This window comes from Pseudonaja textilis, chromosome Z, assembly GCF_049901715.1.
Source record: "Pseudonaja textilis isolate UNSWEBS1 chromosome Z, rPseTex1.2, whole genome shotgun sequence".
NCBI classification, from domain to species: Eukaryota; Metazoa; Chordata; class Lepidosauria; order Squamata; family Elapidae; genus Pseudonaja; species Pseudonaja textilis.
In genome coordinates this window covers 101,059,956-101,080,962 of record NC_142008.1, presented here as the reverse complement: position 1 = coordinate 101,080,962, position 21,007 = coordinate 101,059,956, and the positions used below count along the sequence as shown (strand labels likewise).

The 21,007-nt window shown below is 36.7% G+C and overlaps 1 protein-coding gene across 2 annotated transcripts in view; it reads left to right on the top strand.

Moving 5' to 3' along the window:
- The window catches only part of MPP3 (MAGUK p55 scaffold protein 3), an 89,162-nt gene that overhangs the window by 27,862 nt on the left and 40,293 nt on the right, over nucleotides 1–21,007 (top strand). For both annotated transcript variants that reach the window (XM_026710835.2, XM_087917363.1), the window contains 3 exons: nucleotides 8,378–8,515; nucleotides 10,618–10,699; nucleotides 12,212–12,297. In XM_026710835.2, the coding sequence (XP_026566620.1) occupies nucleotides 8,378–8,515; nucleotides 10,618–10,699; nucleotides 12,212–12,297 (306 nt within the window). The remainder of the gene's footprint in view (nucleotides 1–8,377; nucleotides 8,516–10,617; nucleotides 10,700–12,211; nucleotides 12,298–21,007) is intronic.

Below are 21,007 nucleotides of genomic sequence, written 5' to 3'. Positions count from 1 at the left end.
TCCGCACAAGCAAAGTACCAGCAAAGCGGGGCGACTCAGAGACGTTCCTGAGACAGGAAGTCTAGTCCTGCCAAGAATGTAATAAGGGTTAATGGAGAAGCAATTTCTGTAAGCAACACCAGAATGTTTCCTTCCTGCCTTCCTTACAGGATTAGGTCAGTAATTTCTTCTAACAACCAGTTCTCTGAATTGCTTAGAATGTTAACAACCGGTTCTAGCGAATAGGTGCGAACTGGTAGAATCCCACCTCTGGAGCCCCCCCTCTGTCCTTTTCCTTGCGTGTTTCTCAGCTCTGTGACCTGGGCCAGGTATTCAGCAGAGACACTGAGACTATTTACCTTCTCCTTCCCTTGCCCACCATTCCTTATTTTGCAGCCGCTAGTCTGCACCGAACAAACTGGCTTCCAACAGCTAGTTTATTTGGTGCAATGCCTCTGCCTTTTGAAGATCACAGTTCTCTCTTCCCCAATCCTTTTTTTTCCTCTTTCCAAGTGTCTATTGTCAGCAAGCAATACTTAAGGGAATGAAACCCTGTGTGAAAACACAGGGGGATGTAACATGGGTGAATGCATTCAGGTGTGCTGACTACGTTCTACGTGCAGACTTAGCCAGCCGTGACAGACAGCCTCCCTTCTCCTCCTAGGCTTTTCTTCCCCTCTGTCTTTGATCTCCCATGGGACTCCTACAGAGCCCTTTGATTTGTATACTGATGGGAATATCAATTCCGTATATATGAACTGCTGATCTTTCATGAGATCAGTATTCCTCTGGGCAAAACTAAGAAGAGGAAAAGAACAGGCTGGTATGATGAGATTCAGTTCTCTCTGGCAGCCAGAACAGAAATGACCAAAGAAGAGAAGAACCTGGAGCTGAGTGAAGGGACAGTCCTGCTCCAGGCCATTACAAGTAGTCCTCAATTTCAGCCAGTCCTTGAGTATTGAAGATTTGTCTTTAAATGAATCCAAACTCAAGCTCCTCTTTAGGACAATGATAGTTTATTCAATATAGCATCAAACAACAAATACTCTAATCAGGCAAGAATGGCTAAAAGCCAGGCAAGATTAGAGTTGGGGTTGAGTTTGCTCCCTTTCCTTTTATCACCATCATCATGAGACTCACCACACCAAACCCAGGCCTATACGCAGTTCTAATTCTGGCCATACCTAACCCATTATCCCTAAATGCTATTAACCCTATAAGATGTCTACATCCCTACCCTATTCCGACCCTCACTAAGTGATCCCCACCTGATGCCCCCCTCACCATGTTTTAACATGATCACAGTTGGGACAAGACATTTGTCATTAAGTGAATTGCACCAATTTTATCATCTTTTTTTACCTTTTTAAGTAAATCACCATGGCTTTTCCCATCGACTTTGCTTGTCTGAAGCTCTCTGGAAAGTCTCAAATGGTGATCATGCAACCCTGGGATCATCATAAACATATGTCAGTTAACAAGTGCCCAAATTTTGATCATATGACCATGGTGACGCTCCGACGGTTGTATGTTCTAGGTCTGGTTGTAAGCTACTTTTTTTCAGCACTGTTGTAACTTTGAATAATCATTAAATGAGTGATCATAAGTCAAGGGCTGTAGAGACCAGCTCGTGGCCGATTGTCCACAGAATTCTCTGTGCAACATTGAATGCCTGGCATGGAATGTTTTCTTCCAGCTTCCTATGAAAACACTGCTTCCTTGCCTGGATCACTTTGGTCCTCCATCAGCCACACATTACAAGCTGCAACCTTTTGAGAAAAAGTCTTCAACCTTTGGTAGGTGCACCATCTTAGAGTAAGGAGGATGTGTCAATGAATCTTAGAGGGAGATTCATTGCAACAGCTTGGGCGAAACGCAATGGATGAAAAATCTTGCTGAGATTTAAGATGTCCATGCATTCCAAAACCAAGTTCCCCTTCCAAATTTATATAGTTTATAGAGCTCTTTATAAGTACAGAATACAGAATAACAGAGTTGGAAGAGATTTTGGAAATATTCCAGTCCAATCCCCTGCTCAAGCAGGAGACCCTTCTGGATAAATGGCTATCCAGTCTCATCTTGAACATCTCCAGTGATGGAGCATCTACAACTTCTGAAGGCAGGTCGTTCCACTCGTTAATTGTTCACACGGACAGCAAATTTCTCCTTAGTTTTAGATTGGATTACTCCTTGATAAGTTTCCATGTGTTATTTGTTGTCCTGCCTTCAGATGCTTTGGATAATAGGTTGACACTCTTTTCTCTGTGACAGCCCCTCAAATATTGGAAGACTGTTATCATGTCACCCCTAGTCCTAGATGTCACCCCTAGATTAGACATACCGTATTTCCCCATGTATAAGCACCCCCTTTGTATAAGCCACCCCCCCAATTTTTGGACTGTGAAGTTTTGAAAAAAATATTTTATTAGAGAAACAAGTTATGAAGAAAGAAAATTTACAAAGAAACAAAATTCGACGTCTAGATCTACAACTTCGGTCATGACGCCGAAAGCGGTGCGGGTGACGCTAGCAATCTACGCTTCGGAACGAGAGTAGGAACGAAGCATTCAGGCTGATGCCTAGCGTATGCATTTCTATCGCGTACTCGCACTCGTAATCGTATCATCACGTACAATTTTTTAAAAAAGTATAGCATACTGCTGGAAAACCAGTTTATTCCTACTTTATTATTTTATGCATTTTTCACGTATAAAAAGTGTACCTGCTTTGTATATGCCACCCCCCTACTTTTTGGGCTTGAAAATTTTGGAAAAAAGGGGTGGCTTATACATGGGGAAATAGGGTACCCATTTCCTGTAACCATGCATCATATGTTTTAGCCCCCACCTAAATGATTATTCTTGTTGCTCTTCTCTGCATTCTTTCTAGAGTTTCAACAATTTTTTTTAATCATAGTGACCAAAAGTGGATGCAATATTCCAGGTGTGGTTTTATCGAAGCGGCATAAAATGGAACTAACAGTTCATGTGACCATGATACTGTTAAATATTAATTAATGGCTCTTCAGTATTCCCCTAAACAAGTTGGCCCTACCTTTTCCCATGACATCATCAGATCACAAACCAAGCCCCTACAACCCCAACAGGACAAAAAGCAAAGTTTGGTACTGAAGGCTAGAAAATTACGCTCTGTTGAGACAAAGATGTACAGTGTGTTTTGAGTTTGCCAGCAAGTACACAATAACTGGATTTCCAAAATACATTAAAAATGGGGCTGGGTGGTTTTTGGTTAGCATCTTATAACAAACCACCCATTATCTTAGTGTGTTGTGTAAACTAAGCCATCACATTAACATGCTTATTTGTTTAGGCATTACATCTTAAGTGAATACAGCAATTATATTTTTGTTACCCTGGATTTAAGGTTAGTGTGATGTGCCAACCTAGCTGCTAAAATCCCAGGGAAGAAAGAGAACAGAAATGTTTGGAACTGTTTGAGAGCTACTTTGGAAAAACAAAGAACAGGGAACAAATGGGTAAAGCCTCCTCTCTATTCAATTGTTTCTTTCTATTATATCCATTGGAAGTGGATTTTTCTATTCAGAATGGCCAGCAAACCACTATACGTTCTGCTGAGCAGAAGGTGGAATAGATAAAAATAAACACCATGGCCTTTTTAAGACAAGTTATTACCTTTTTGAAATAATTACTCTTTCTTTGGCAACAAGGATGAGTAGGATTTCCATGCTTGCTTGGCATGTAGAGATGCATGCATGCAGTTCCTAATATCTCAAATTTAAAATAATTAGGAAGTAAGTATTTCTCTGTCTAGAATTCTCAAAAGCCATTTCCCTTAAAGTAGACAACCTTGTATTCAGCTTTCCTTTCTCCCTTTGAGTTCTTTTTCCATCAGTATTGTCAACTTTTAGATTGTAATATTTTTGGAACTTTGCCTAAGCTGAAGCACAGGCAAAATTTTGTGATGCTACAGCTTGCTTGGTCTGTGAGACTCCTTTAATACAACTTAAAATACTATTGATATTGGAGTTTTGATATTTCTTGACAGAAGATTCACTAGCTTATTCATTTTTAGCATTCATTTTTGTATTTTTTTTAATGGTGTGCACCTGCATGGCTAGTCTATCTCTTTCTTCCAGTCATCACTGTATATTTATTTGTTCTGAGATTGCTGCATTTTCTTGAAACGTGGAAAAATGCTTCTTTTATGGGCTCCATTGTAGCTCTGAGGCTGACTGCCAGCTTGGATCCATTGTATGAAATATTTAATACTGCTCTGCAAGCAGAAGGATTGTGTTCTTTTTAGATTCATCTTGGATCTTATAAAACATGCAAGAAGAACAAGAGGGAAAAAAAAACACTTTAAGAAGGATGAAGAAGAGTATTAGAATTCAAAGACAATCGGCTTTTTTTTCTTGAGCACACATATGCATCGTGCAAATCAGAAAGTTATCTCTTCAAGTATCCTGTAGAGAAATGATTTTAATGTGATCTCAGAAATCTGATATATACCTTTAGCCTTCTTTTGCTAAAGGTTATGGGGGATTAGAAAGACTCAATTAGAAATAGTTTAGGCTTTAGTGTTACTTCATGAAAGCAAAAATAAGAATGCTTCTTATTATCCATCTGATCTAGCATTCTATTCTCACAGCTAGATAAAAACACATATTTATACCTGGGTCTGTTATAAGTTATGATAAATAAGGATATTCCAAAAATGGACCGGTTTGTGCATGTTTGGGTGACACCTTGGATAACCCTAGAATACTTGTAATAGGTAGTATTTATTCTTGTGCCTTCAGCAAGAATAGATTGTTGTTGGTTTTAATATAAAGCAGAGCTATCATTGTTTTAGTTACATAAATTATAAATTGCTATTTTTGAATATGAGATCGCCCAGCAACCAACTTAAATGTTCAACTATGATTAGAGACTTTAATTTGAAATTCATCTGCAAGCCGTTGTGCCCTAATTAGCTGGTTGTGGTATCTGAGTTATCAAACTTGTCAGTTTATAATTAAGTGATCATCCAAACAACTGTTGCAGCAGTGAATTAATACTAGAATTGAATACTGAGCTCAAAATACAGCTTAATTTCTTAACCAGGGAAGGCAAATTCAAAAGGCAAATTTTGCCATCTCTTAACTCTTCTAAATCTATTTAAAGCACAGTGAAGATTATTCTAGATTATTTTGCTTATTGTTAAGTCACTTTAGATTAATGTTTTCAACTTTACAGTGGGTGGATTTCAACACTGAAAATTCTTTGCTGGCTGGGGAATTCTGAGAGTTGAAGTCCACACATTTAAAGGTGCCAAGTTTGAAAAACACCACTATTTTTCAGAATGGGAAGCTACAAGCACTGACATGTATATTTATATTTGAGTTACATAGTTTACAGATTTTTCAGCCAATCGGTGATTGCCACTTTTGAAAGGGTGGTAACTTACCTTGCTAACTAAGATTCTATTAATGATATATATCAACAATTTGGTATTTGAGTTAATTATCGATTTGATGTGCATGGCTGCTCACCTCACTCAATGCCAGGAAGCTAACAATGGATAACAATTAAAATGCCATCAAAGCAGCATAAAAAAACTGTAAGAACAATTGAGGTAAAGACCCAATTGACAATAACTGAAAACTATAACCCACAAGGGCCTACTTACTAGTTGTCTTGCAACCCCATGGGGTTTCCTAATCATACCAACAAATTGCTGGGATCAGATATGAAGTGCTAGAAAGCACAATGAGTTAAGATTCTCTAGCAAAAAGTGATTTTGACATAAGCACAATGCAGCATTTACACTATATAGTGAATAGGCAGTACTTGATTTAGTGCAAATTGTAAGTTGATATCAGTTGACATTTGCACTTCCCGGTGGAAGTATCTCAAACTGAAGATGGTTCTGTGAAAGCAAAGCCAACAACTGGTTGTAAAAATTGCTTATAAGCAATTGACAAACCAAATAAAATAAAGTCCAATGAGAAGATCTGTTCCTTGGATCATCTCTGGAAAAGAAGAGGATGGGTCCTATCTCCATGTGATCTGGACAGCTACTTCTCACAAGAAGACCACAGGATAAGCTTTCCATTTTCTGTGGGTTTGAGCATTAGGAGGGAAGTGGATCAGCAATATTTTTATTTATTTATTTATTTATAAAAATAAATATTGTTGCTCTTTTTAAATGACATTAAGTTTGCAAACCTCATTTTCCAATCATTTTCAGAAATTGTCTGTTAACCATTGTAAAGTTTTTAGAGACTTTTCAAACAACAAATTTAAAAAAAATTGAAAAATTGAGTTAGCTTATCTTCAATTCTGAACAAAAGGAATGTTAATTATAAAACTAAGAATTTTTTTTTAATCTGAAATAAACAGCCAAATAAGGCTTTGATCTTAGAAAGTTCTAAATGGAATAAGGATCCAAGTAATTTTGGAATATTGAAACTACAATAAGACTTTGGAATTAAGTATAAAGAATAAGCACCTTTTTGTGCGGAATAGATCTGTTTTGGTTTTTGGAAGGCATAACATTTTTGGCAAGGATAGTAAAGCAAAAATTGGACACTGGGGTCTAAGATTAGTTCAGAGGAAAAAATTCAAGCCTATAAAATATAAAATTTTATAAAAATGAAAATATTGAAGGTATTCAGTTTTCACAATACTTTTGAAAAATGGAGTCAGAAATTATAGCCACAGTATCAACAATGTCAGTAATAATGTCTGCTTCTATGTTATGTCCAAAAAGTGTTATTGAATAAATGACAGATGGAAAACAAATTTTAAACAAATTTTATTGGATAAAATAATGAGACAAGAGAATGGCTTGGAAAAAAGAATGGCCATTTTTATTAAGAAATTCCTGAATCCAAAAACAGTGTACAAAATATTAAATTGCTAAACAAAAAACATAGTATCTATGTTTTAATGGAATAACAGTCTGGCACCAATATTATGAAGAACTGAGGTCTGGATTATATTATTTCTAAGAAGCATTAAAGATACTTGTTTAAATCATTGATTTTGACTGCACACTTCCTTGATGGTAAACGGAGGGATTTCTCATGTTTGGATTTGAAATAAACTTATGAAGCTTGATCATTTATGGTATTTGTGACAAATGTTTTAATTAAATATGTTTGGAATAGCAGGTGAATCAGGTGAATACCAAGTAAAAAAATATCCTTTCACTGTAAAGGCATCAGATAAATATTCCATCATCTGATTAACAAATGGAAACAAAAATGGAAGAATTTCTGGGAAAACATTAGGAATGTTTCAAGTGAAGCAAACCATTGTCTGGAAATGTTTCCCATCTCCCAAGTTTTGTGTTTGGGGCAAGATAATTATCAAAGTCTGTAGAAGTTTCCTTCTTAGTTATACATTATGTAACAGTTAGGTTTTGCAAATAAATAAGAGCTTAAAAATAGTGCCTTGGATGACAAGTTTGCCTGAAATGCTTTGAAGCTGATAGGTCTGCTTTTTACATATTTGTAAAAATTGCATTAGGTTGCCAAATTGGATTTAATTGAATAGTCCCAGTTTTATTGTGAAAACCTATTCACTGTCTTGCATGGATACAGATGACAAACAGAAAAGTTGGAGACATAATGATCCAGAATAAACCGACCTGCTTTTACCTGTTTATCTCATAAAGATTTATTACAAAACTGTTGGACTGTAGTTCCCCTCATCTTCTATAAAGATAGTCATGTTGGCTGTTGATTATGATGATTGGGGACTGTTATTTAGAGAACGCCTGTTGAAGTAGTTTGAAGGGGGTCAGTGATGAAATGGAGCTCACTGTAAAGAAAGCATCTGGATGGTTGCTTTTCTTTTGAATCTAATATAATTGTTTCGTTTGGATATAAGAAGTGAAACCCAACCAATGAATGAATGAATCAAATCTTTATTATGGTTATAGACCAACACAATGAAGGTGGGATACAAGCAATAATTTTTAAACACCTAAAAATATTAAAACAAATATTTCACAAAATTAAGAAACATAAAAAATGCATTTTTAAAAAGTTAGGAAATATAAAAAAGTTAAAAAAAACTATAGGCAGGGGTAAATCATTAGATAAATACAAGAAAACATTAAAACTAGTTTAAGGCACAGGACGTTTGATGGATTTTAAATGCTGCTGCGCAGAACCTGGTAACATATTTGTAACACGGTTGGTATCTGCAAGCAGCAGAAAAATATAACAATTTCCTGTGCACCCTGGATATTTATACCGTGGTGGTGAAATGAGGCTAGCACAAATGTCTGTAATACAGACACTGGAGAAGCAGTGTTGTTTCTATGTCTCCACAGTCACAGGGGGATTGAAGGAAACTCTGATATGTTTCTCTTTTCACTTGCCCTTTTATTTTATTGTTCTCTGTTTCCTGTCTCCCTTTGTCCCAAGGCGATGCTTGTTGTGCATGATACTGTTGCCCAGAAGAATTTTGATCCTGTTCTTCCCCCGTTGTTGGATAATATTGATGATGATTTTGATGAAGAATCAGTGAAAATAGTTCGTCTAGTAAAGAATAAAGAACCCTTGGTATGTATGATTGATGCTGGTAAGAACAAAAAGCTCCTAGTGATTCCATTGCGATTAAAATAACTACTGTATGCATGAAATACGGGACATTTTTTAGATGTAAAAATGATTCCAGAGGATAAAAACAGAAAAGGAGTGGAGAAACAAAGATCATTCAGTAGGGATGAATCTTCTTGGCAGTGTTGACTATTTCCAGCATGATTAACAGCTTCTCTCCTACCCATAAACTGTCCATATTTTCATATTTGGATGGCACAATAAGCCAAACACCATCTGATTTAGTATGTTGTGTAAACATGGTTGTTCTGTGAAGAAGTATTTTGACTCTTGTGCTCTAAACTGGCTGCCAATCAGGTTCATGAGTGATTTCATTCTAGTGTTATAGAATCCAAAGCTGGTAGATTCTCATTCTCACTATGTCTAACCCAAGCCAACACAGCCAATGACAAGGCATTGTGGGAATTGTGATCCAATTCGTGTTGATCCCTTACTTAGCACCAGTTGTTTTGGTTTTCTGTTGATATATAGATGTAAGTAAAGATGTATTAGATTTTAAAATCCTTAAGTATTTGGAACTTAATCTGATAAAATCTGATAAATTGTCTGTCTGAGCTTTAAACTCACCATATGTAGCCCTGAGTTTTGTTCCAACATTAATATGTGAATAAAGAGAAAATCTATCAGTTTCTTAGTTTTCGATATTAAATTAATTTGAACTCATTTCTACATGTTCCCTATTTTTTAAATCTAAGAATATATTCACATTTTCTTGAACATTTTTTCTATTAATATATACATTTTCTGTGTCTCATATACATATTTTGCAAGCCATGTTCTTGATTTATTTTAAATTGTATGGGTGTTCCCATAATTATATATGTCATTGTTGAGATGTGAACTCAGTTTCAGAATCTATAAAAGTAATTTCTCTGTAAATAATGCATGAATTGCATTTATATTTAAGAACAGGATAGGCATATAGGAATTGATCATACAGGTAGTCCTTGCCTAAGAATCACAGATGGGGCTGGTAACTCTGTTGCTAAGCAGAGTTGCTAAACATCATTAAATGAGACATGATGTGACCATTATGTGTGATTTTATTGTCAGCTTCTCCATTGACTCTGCTTGTTGGGATTAGGCTACGAAGTATGAAAATGGCAATTATATGAACACAGGATGCTATATTGATCATAGATGCTTGCCAGTTATGAAGTGCTCAAATCTCAATCATGTGATGTGAGGAAGCTGCCATGGTCATAAATATCAGGACTGGTTGTAAGATTAGTTTTCCAGCACTGTTGTATCTTTGAACCGTCAAAAACAGTGCAATCATTAAGTAAGTCGTATATGTAGCATAAAAATAGGAAAGGAATGAATTTCATTCTACCTCTAGCAGAATCATCAGGGAGTACCAGGATCTCTAGGAATGTCCTGATTTAGGAATGATTTTCCACCCTCTCTTTATGGGTTTCTAGAATTACATATTGCAGCTTGCACTGGTTCATTTTAAAGTACAGTGCTTTGATCTGCTGCTGCTATTTTATTTATTCTATTTCAATGAATGGTGTATTGAATACTGTTACAATATTATTCTTAAAAAAAGATATAATTAACCTTGTGAGGACTACTTTTATCCTGAAAAAGTGTAATATTTTATTAATAAACAATGCTGTTATTAACAAGAAGTATTCGGGGATCAGCTACAATTGCAGCAGATACAGCAGGACAAATCAAAGAAAACATTTCTTCATGCATCTTATAATTAATAGAATTCACTTCTATTAATCTTGGTTTAGGTTGTATTAAAGCGGACCTGGTTAAATTCACAGGGGATAGAACTAGCCATAACTATTAACCATGACAACTACATAGACTTTCCAGAGGCAATGTCATAACGAATATTAATTGTTGAAGGGGATCATAAAAGTGAGAGGAGTCTGTTGTTTTCATATCTTGCTCTAGGTTCCCCTCCAGCTTGTATTTGACCACTATATATATATATATACACGGAGGTTTTTCTTCTAGGCTTAATTGACCAAGCCTATTCTGATGTGCCAGGCTAGAGCTGTGCACTGATGAATCTTTTGTTTCTTCTTTAGGGTGCAACAATCAGGCGGGATGAGCACACAGGGGCTGTGATTGTTGCCCGCATCATGAGGGGAGGGGCAGCTGATCGCAGTGGTATGTTTCCCTAAGTTGCAAAATTCCTTTTTTTTTTAATTTCACATGAGAGAGGAGAAGCTTTCTCTGAGTCAGTTTAGGATTTTTATTTTTCCTGAAAAACACCTGAGGTTTTGATTCTCTTCTGCAAAGTCAGGCAGGTGATAGCACTAATGCTGGAAATTTTGGACATTTTTGCATTGGAAGAATAACACCTTTGTTTATGTTTTCCTGTTCCTGAATTATATCCAAATTGATTTGCCAACAAATTAACTTCTAACAAATATACTTGGATCCAAGCACAGAAAGGATGTATGTTTTGGCAGCCTGCAGAATTCAAGGTGAAGTTGTAGGTTATAAAGAACCTAATTCTGAAAGTTCCTGTGATTCCTTCCTTATGGATTATTGCCACAGGAGTATCCAGAATTGTGTGGGTTTCCAACAAAGATTATTCAAAATGATATTTCTTTGAGGGTTACCAGTGCACTACCTTCCATGCTTTATAAAACAAAGCTCTAGTGAAAGGTGAGAGAGATAATGAGTATTATTGACTAAATTATTTGAAAATTTAGCTAAGGGCTGAGTACATACAGTAAGGCATTTTCAATTTTTGATGAAGGGGGACGCAAACTTCCTTTGAACTATAAGAGACATATTAATATTTTAACTAAATCTGTGCTAGATTAAAAAAAAGAAGATGGAGTAGTGAGAAATGATTCATCTTTCATAATTACATCAAAGTTGTAGAAGCTGTGGTTCCACAGATGCTCTTGGACTCTGCCACACGTCAAGCTCAGCCAGGAAGGCTAAGTTATAGGGGATGTAGTCCAGGGATAGGAAACCAAGACGTATTTTCTTTTTACATTGTGCAATGGAGAAGCCGACTCACTAATTAGGGATTAGTAATTAGGAACAAGGAATCTCTTCTATTATGATTTTATAATCTGCATCCCAGCTTCCTTCTAAAGCAAGACGGGATTGTTTTTTTTAAGTTGGTTTTGGGGACTGCAGAGTTGCTAGGTGGCAAACTGTATTTTAAAATTTTTAGTTCAGATTTGAAAACATACAAACAAAAATATACATGAAATTCTGCTGTGGTCTCAATGCATGTAGTTACTGACAAAACAGGATAAAGTTGGGAGATATTGTGTCTACAAATCTCCATGTTGCTGCCAATTTCTGGTGGCTTAATCCTAGGGTTCCTGGAACTGTCAGAACTGGAGACATACATGGTTACTGGCTTCTGCTTAAGACCATCCTATCTCTTCACCAAGCACTTTTCTCCTTAGAACAACATGCAAACATGAGAGAATGACTGTTTTAAGATCATTTGGTGAGCGTCACAGATGAGTAGGATTAATTTTTGTTTCTTCTGGTCCCAGGTTTGGAAATAAGTTTTTGGTGACATTTTCTTACTTGAGATGGGACTTGCTTCTCTATTGTGAGCCATCAGATTTGCTAAATGCCATATATGGAGCTTTTGCTATCTAGAATGGATGGTTGACATCATATTTTTTCTTGTTTCCTTCCTAGGTCTTGTCCATGTTGGAGATGAATTGCGGGAAGTTAATGGAATTGCTGTACTTCACAAACGACCGGAAGAAATTAGCCAGATTCTGGTTTGTTTTGCCTTTTTCACACATAAGTATTGTTCACAAGAACGCTCAACCATAAATTGCCAACTGCATCTTAGTTAGTACCTTGGGCAAAAATTGGGATATTATGGTTAGATTATGTTTCAGTGAGTCAAATGGACTCAAAAAATATAAACTATAGTTTATCATGGGCAAATTGGTAATGGCAGCTTGCTTAAGACTGCAGTTGCATACCAACTTGCCTGAAAATAAATATTTTTTGATTCCTTGGGTCTTATGTTTTAATAGATTCTGATAAGTAAAACTATTTCTCCACATAGTTGAGAAATACCAGTAGTTGAATTAATTGAACTATCAATTAAGTAAGAATATGACATGATTATTTGGGCAGTGTATTTCTAAAGGAAGACTATTGATATGGCATATTCACATATGGCATATTCACAATACATGACAACTTCTAGTATTCCTCCAAACTGAACTCAGTTGATTATGGGTTAATCCACCAACAGATTAGTAAGAAAGCAAATGCCAAATAGCCATTGACTTTCCATAAATGAGTTTTGTATTTTCCAAAAGAGTCTTATAACTGGAAATATACTCTCCAGTCATCCTAGCAATGTTGGTATCTGTTTACTTTCTCCCTGCTTTAATTATGGAGTCACAAACCATACCTCTTCCATGCCAAAGAGGAAATGACATGCTTGGTGACTCCTACACAGTAAGGGGCTCAAAATAAGATACACGTAGCTATTGCAGTTGCCAATGACATTCTCAAGGTCTCTTCCAAATTAAGCAAACATTGCAGTAGTGGGTGGGCAAAAATATAGAGTCACTAAGAGCACCTGAATCATCAGCATTGCTTTCCTTTCTTTTTTTAACGGAAATAAGGGGGAAAAAACAACAAATATCATTGATTCCTCCATTGTCATCACAATGAAAAGCAGGATGTTTTAAAGAGGGTCATGAAGGAGTGTTTTTCCTTGAGCCAATGTGTTCTACAATTAAGTGTGGGCGTCTGTGCTGGGACTGTATTGTGTTGCAATTTCTTGGAAGAATTAATGGAAGCTCGTTAATTTGATGGAGGAACAGAGAACTTGCTAGCCAAGAATTTCAAGTTTAGCTCTTGGCACCTCCATTTAATGGGCTTGAAATCTCTAGGATTCTCATTAAAAAGGATTCAGAAAGCGTAGTAAATATGTTTGCCCAAACACTATTTATTGGGTTATGGTATCAATCAATTTCCTTATTTCACTCAATAAGCTGATAATAAATTAATCAAACAGATTTACAGTTGTTTGAACAACTTGCTAAACCCCATGGATACAACCCTCCCCACATAACCATAGTTAAAAATAACCAAGATAATAATCATTTTAGAAATAACCAAGGTAATAACCATCTTAGAATAGAATAGAATAGAATTCTTTATTAGCCAAATGTGATTGGACACATGAGGAATTTGTCTTGGTGCATATGCTCTCAGTGTACCTAAAAGAAAAGATACATTCATCAAGAATCATAAGGTACAACACTTAATAACAGTCATAGGGTACAACAAGCAATAAAATCATGCTAGGAAACAGTCAGTATAAATCGTTAGGATACAAGCAACAAGGTTACAGTCATACAGTGATAAGTGGGAGGGGATGGATGATAAGGAGTGATGAGAAGATTAATAGTAATAGTAGTGCAGACTTTGTAAATAGTTGAACAGTATTGAGGGAATTATTTGTTTAGCAGAATGATGGCGTTCCAGGAAAAACTATCCTTGTGTCTAGTTGTTCTGGTATGCAGTGCTCTGTATCTTTGTTTTGAGGGTAGGAGTTGAAACAGTTTATGGTTGGGATCTGAGGGGTCTGTAAATATTTTCACAGCCCTCTTTTTGACTTGTGCAGTATATAGATCCTGAATGGAAGGCAGGTTGGTAGAATTTTTTTTTTCTGCATTCCTAATTATTCTCTGGAGTCTGTGTCTGTCTTGTTGGGTTGTAGAACCAAACCAGACAGTTATAGTATTAATATACTATTAATATAGCTGATAAGTATATAACTGATCTGATTAAGTACTATACGAATGGATTCATGGAGTCAGAGTATTTAATACTGGGCAAGATAAAAAAAATCAACATAACTATATGGACTAAGAGCAACTCAGCATAAAGCAACTATGTGTAGTAGGGTCTCTTCAGTCAATAAAATTCTTCTGAGTAAAACCTGCAAACAAGTATTTGATTCCTGTCTCCTCCCCACCTTTCTCCAACCTAATGCAATTATTGGTGAGTGCCTAAATTTTTCATTTCAGAATAAAATCAAATCCATTCAAGATGGTGGAGGGGAACAGTTTCTTTCAGTGGACCCAAAAGTATGCCTGCCTTCTTTCATGCCAAGTATACTGAATTATATACTGGCAGGATTAGGGTTAATAATTGCTATAGGCTTGAGGAAACTCAGCGCCTCTGTGTCATTTCTGAACATTCAGGAATGAATACAATTGGCCATTTTTTCATCTTAGCTGTGAAAATGTTTTGCTGGTTACCATTAAGAATTTGACATTCAGTTTTAAGCCTGGATTTAAGGACACGGCCAAGAGAGTACAAGCTTACTTTTTTAATAACTAGAATTGAGTTTCAATATATTTTAAAATAATATTTGTTAAAAACAATGGTTTGGGCATTTTATAAGGCTACAGTCCTAGAGCGTGTTTCTCCTACTTATGTGGGAGTAAAGCTGTAATAAGCTGATTATTTTCAGTTCTTGCCTATTTTATATATGCTTATTTGTCTGCTCATTCTGTCCTGCTTATGTAGAAATCTGTTTATTTGGGGGGTGGGGTATCTACATGAAGATTCTTTGATGTTTATATGCCTTTTGCAGCAATGTACACATTTTAATATGCTGGTACAAAATATGTATTCTTACAAATATTTTGTTCTGTTTTCCAAATAAAAACTATTACGATGCAAGGGACAGTGTAGAACTGAGGACACAAAACACTTTTTCATGCATACATTAGATTCAGAAGCAGAAATCAACTTCAAAATTCTTAAAATCCCGTTTTAGTAATAGGCCCAATAGATAGCTTTGGGTTTATAGTATTTCGGAGGAGACGCATACATAAGTGCACTGTTACATTTTAGTTTTGGGGAAAAGATTTCACTTTCATTTGTTGTAATTATAATTCCCCAAATTCTCAGGTATTGTCTTGGTTATGTTGGTAGGGATTCTAGGACCTGAGATAGCTTCTGGAAAGTAATATATTGTGGAAAATGGTTGTGGAAATTGTATTGCACTTGATTTTATGTAGCTGCGCTTAAACTTAAACTGTTAATCTGTTTATTTGTTAATGTTAAAAGAATCCTAGGTTAATGTAATAAGTTGGTCAGAGTTGAACTGAAAGAAATGTAGACAAGTCACTTGATGACAATACAGATGTAGAAACCTCTTTGGTGACCCCTAGACTTGTGGTAGATTGGGGTTTGCATCCCAGTTCTCCCTACAAAAAGAAAAAAAAATACGGTAGGATTTAACTGTTCCTGTCTGGGGAATAAGTTCAAAGATACCTGTGATTTAGGTTTTTTTCAAGGGGACTAGAACAAGAGAATGTTCTGTGAGAATGTTTTAAAAAGGATTTAAGGAGGGGTGCAATTTACAGCACCTTAAAGAAATTGGCAGCTGCATTAGCAAAGCTGAATGTATTTGTGTGGGAGAGAGAAAAGGAGTGGGAGGGGGAAGATTGAAAGGATCATGTAAAAGAGAATGGCAAAGGAGTAGTTTTACCCCTTCCGTCTTTTGTCCAACTCACTTTGATACCCAGCTGTACCCACTGCTAATATATGTTCCTGAGAAAAGGGATGGGAAACCTGTAGCTCCCCTGGTATTATTGAATAGTAATTCACAGGATTCCTTACTGAAGCTAAACTCCTTGTCAAAGCTTAGCATATTTTCATTACATTGTCAATCTTGACAGTTCTGGATTCTGACATTGTAGAAGCTTCATTAGGTGTTAGTTCTAGAACTTGAACTAATTAATGTTCACTTTTCCTCTCCTCCACAAAAAAGCAGAAAATGTGACTTTAATATATCTCCCATTCTTGCTATGGAACATACTTGGGGTAAATATCAGTTGAATTCAGGGAGGCTTCTATTTTACTATAACTGCATAAGAGTGCACTACACACTTAAAGAAAAAGTAATTCACTACTGGTAATTGATCAGAACAAAATCCTATGGCTCTGTACAGGTAGTCTTCAACTTACAAACACAGTTGGGAGAGGAATTCTCATTTCTAAACAAGGCAGTTCTTAAGTAAGTTGATATCACGGCCTTTATTACTATCATTATTAAGTGATTCATGCAGTTTTAGGTAAGTCTGGCTTTACCCATTGATTTCGTTTATTGGAAATCTGGGACAGCTGTAAACAGCAATCATGTGACCCCCATCATGTGACACTGCAACTACATCCTGGATGCCAAGCGCCTGAATCATGTGACCATTGGGATGCTGCGGCCATCGTAAGTGCAAGCACTGGCTGTAGGTCACTTTTTTCAGTGCTGATATAACTTTGAACAGTCACTAAAGAATGGTTGTAATTTTAGGACTACCTGTAATACGTGGCATGCCCTCAGTCTATGTTGTTGTATTTATTATTACTAAATAGTAAAAATGAGCTAGAAGGAAAAGCGTCCTTCACTTTTTTTAAAAAACTTCACTTGGAAACTAGAAATCCAGATTGTCCAAATGTGACAAACATTGTAGGTAATGAATACCAGTGATTCAAAGGGGGTCTTTGTAGGAAGAAAAGGTGCTGTCCCCATCCTTCTGCCTTGACTGTAGAAGCTTATATAACAGAGGAATCCAGATCTGTCAAAATTTACTATGCAATCACTGGAAAATGTTTTAAGCTTTGTTGTTGAGAATTTTGGGACTGCAAAGAAGCCATCTTTTGCTGACTGTGAAAGTGTCTGTTTAACATTGCAATGTTGTGTGTGCAAACTTCTCCCTGCATTTGGATTTTTTTTTTTTATAGCCAAACAGGAGAAAAGCAGTGTGTGAATGGTGTTATTTCCTTTTAGAATAGACAAATTAGAATGACGCTAGTCTGAAATTCAGTTTATGCAATATGTTCAACCTTATTATTCTGTTATCCATTTTAATACTTAAAGTATTAATTCATTGTATATATATCCTGCTCAACATACGAGCCAGCACAGAATGTACAATTAAAAGCAACCCATTAAAAAAGGAACTATAATTGGAGATTCTGAGTTCTAATCTCTCACATTAGCCATGAAAGCCAGCAGAGTGACTTTGGGGCAGTCACTCTCTCAGCTCACCTCACAAGGTGATTGTTGTGGGAAACATAGGAGGCAGGCGTACTATGACTTATGACCATAATTGAGCATAGGTTTATGGTCCCAAATCATATTGGTTACAGGTCATCCTGTGACCAAGTTGATTTTATGACATTTTTTTGCAGTGTTTGTTAAGCAAATCACCATAGTCATTAAGCAAATCCATGGTCATGAAGCAAACCCATTGTCTGCAATGGACTTTTTTTTTTACTGGAAATTAGAAATAAATGCTGGTTTTCAGCCAAACAGTTGTACATTATAATCGCATGACTGTGGGATGCTGCAAACCACTGTAAATGTGACCAATTGCCAATTGCCCAAAATGTGACTGCAGGGGCAGGGGGTGGGAGCGGGAGGCACTAGAACTTCAAATCCGAGTCATAAGTACACTTTTTAGTTAGTATCTGTCATAACTTCAAATGGTTACCAAGCCTAAGTCAAGGAACTGTAAATCAAAGACTACCTATATTCTTACGTTCATTGGCATATATAAAAAAGGTAAGATAAAAATCTAATTAGAAAGCAAAGGTAGTGCCAATGGTAATAAGCGCCTTCATTGCAATTGTAAAAACAACTTGAGCACCAGTTGAATACCATCGTCATTGACACATTTACCATCAATCAATTGCAAAAGGCAACATTTACACACAAGATCTTACATCCTGCGACGATATGTAACATCATAAAACATCTCCATCTGTATATCCCAGGTCCTTTTTAGGTAGACAAAAAATATCAAATCCAGTCTGAACATCTGGCTGATTGTGCAAATATTTATTATTATTGTTATTGTTATTATTATTATTATTCAGACTTGAATACCCTGATTCTACAAAAACCCACCCTACCTGGAACAGCTTATATCCTCCGATGCTACCTTAACAGTTCCTAGGTCCTTGGTTAGGACTCGAGCTGTTGAGCTACCAACCAGCCCCATAATTTTAGAATCTCACTAAAGATTAACCAATAATAATAATAATGGGGGGGAAATCTCAAAATATCGCAACCTGGTCTTTGAAACTACGCAATTATGGATTAAACATGTAACAGTGATACCCATTGTCATTGGGGGACTTGGCACCATGTCCGAGAATTTTATAAAATACATGAAGAAATTGCAGCTTCCTGCAATAACAGCAGCAGAATTGCAGAAAACGGTGCTACTCAGAACATATACATCTTAAGAAAATACTTGGTTGATACCTAGGATGCTGGCAGCAACCTGTATCAACCACCAGAGCCAGTCAATAATATTTATGATACATTTTTAAATGTTCAGTTGACTGAGTTTCATGTTTAATGAATAAAAGAGATAGTAATAATATTAATATAATAATAATATATTAAGTCAGCTGCAGAAGGCCATCTTACTGGGATCTGCTCACATAATCCGCCGATACATCAAGCAGTCCTAAACGCTTGGGAAGTGTTCAGCTAGTGCTTTGTGATATGAAATCCAGCATAGTTATCTTGTTTGCTGTGTACGCTGTTGTTTTTTGTGTATATAATGATAATAATAATAATGCTGTAGTAATAGTGGTGATGATGATGATATAGATTGCCTGGGCTTGCACAATATTTTATGCAGTACCTTGATGTATTGAATTATAAACTAATCCAAAGGGTGTACAGTAATTTATACCATATGCTAAGCCAGCCCTTTCCTCAAAACTAAGCAAGATTAACTGAAATTTGCATATGTATTGTACAAATGCAGCTTATTTAAACATGTTGTGCTCAGCCATAGCTGAATGGCACTTTGGATGGCACAAACTCCCACCTTCTATTTGATGCAGGATTTGCAGTAGAGAGGGCAGATATGATTCTTTGAATAAGTAGTCATTTCTTCCAACATGCCCCAGCAAAAGAGAACAAGGGAAAAGTGACTATTTGCTAATGTTCTGAATGGTGTAGTTATAAAACATGGATAAATAATGCAAATCCCATGGGATTAATTTGCATATTTGCAGACTTATGATTGGGGGGGGGAAACCCTTGCTGTCCCTCTATGATTGCTCTGTCAGATTGTTAATATCATTAAGACAAAATAAAGGCTGTCTTCCCAAGACATGAGAAATTAATGGGTTAAGAAGAGGATGCGCAAGCCTTATGAACACGGTATTTCAGTACTTAGGTGAGAAAATTCAACACAGTGTTTTGGACTAAAAACTGAATTTTCTAATCGGCCATGAAGCCCACCCATGGAAAAGAAGGTTCATAGAAATCATGTACACTTTTCCTGCAGTTTACATGCAGGGTGATTCCTAAAAAAGCTGACCTCTAATTTAGGTTTCTCTGGGATTTAGTCTGTTTCCAACCAAATTGGAAAAATAGCTCCTTATTTTGTCCTTCAAGTGAGAAAATAATGGCAGACTAAGTTCACTTTGGTCTAGTGGCTAAGTGCTGGGTTAGAAACTGGAAGAGTCTAGTCATCCCTTACGCATGAAAATTGTCTGGGTGACTGCCAATCGCTTGCTCTCAGCCCAAACTACTTCACAGGGTTATTGTGGGGAAAATAGGAAGCAGTAACATGAAGTTTATACACTGCTTTGAGTTAATTGTAAAAATCTAATAAATAAACAATGTCCCAGTTAATATCTTTGCTTGACCAAGGGCATACTTGATCATCTTCTGATGGTTGATCATGTTGTTTATCCTAGTGTGGGGATGTCAAACTTGAGGCCTGCGGGCCGAATCTGGAAACTTAGATCTAGTCCGCAGTGCCACCCTGGAAACAGTGAAGGACCGACTTGTGGTGCCTCTGCCAGAAAAAATAGAGCTTGGAAGGGCTGTGCGTGGCCCTCTCAAGCTCCATTTTTTGTTGGCAGAGGGTTGCAGGAGGGCTGTCCCAACTGAAAACAGAGTTCATGAGGGCCATGCAGACCCCAACAAGCTCCGTTTTCACTGGCAGAGGATTGAAGGAGACCGTTGCAGCTGAAAACTGAGCTCAAGAGTCCATTTTCACTGGCAGAGCACTCAGGCCACCACAGGGCCCCCCTAACATAAGTGATATCATGCTGTCCACACCCACCCTGGCCACGGCCACCCTGGCCCCTCGAGGTCAAACACAATCCTGATGCAGCCTTCAATGAAATTGAGTTTGACACCCCTGCCCTAGTGCATCAGCAGACTGTGTGTGCTGAAAATGTGCAATTCAGTATAATCATAAATGCGTTTATTCAGAGATGAGCCCCAGGGCATTCGATTTGACTTCTTCCAGGTAACCATAGAGGATGTGCGATTTTATACAAGTAAGATTTTTCAGTTTCTGTTTTCTGCAGACTATAAGTTTACATAATGCAGAATTATGTAGGAAGCTGTTGCCATACATTGACTTGATTGCAGGTTTTTTTCCTCTCCAAGAAAAGAATCTTTACCAG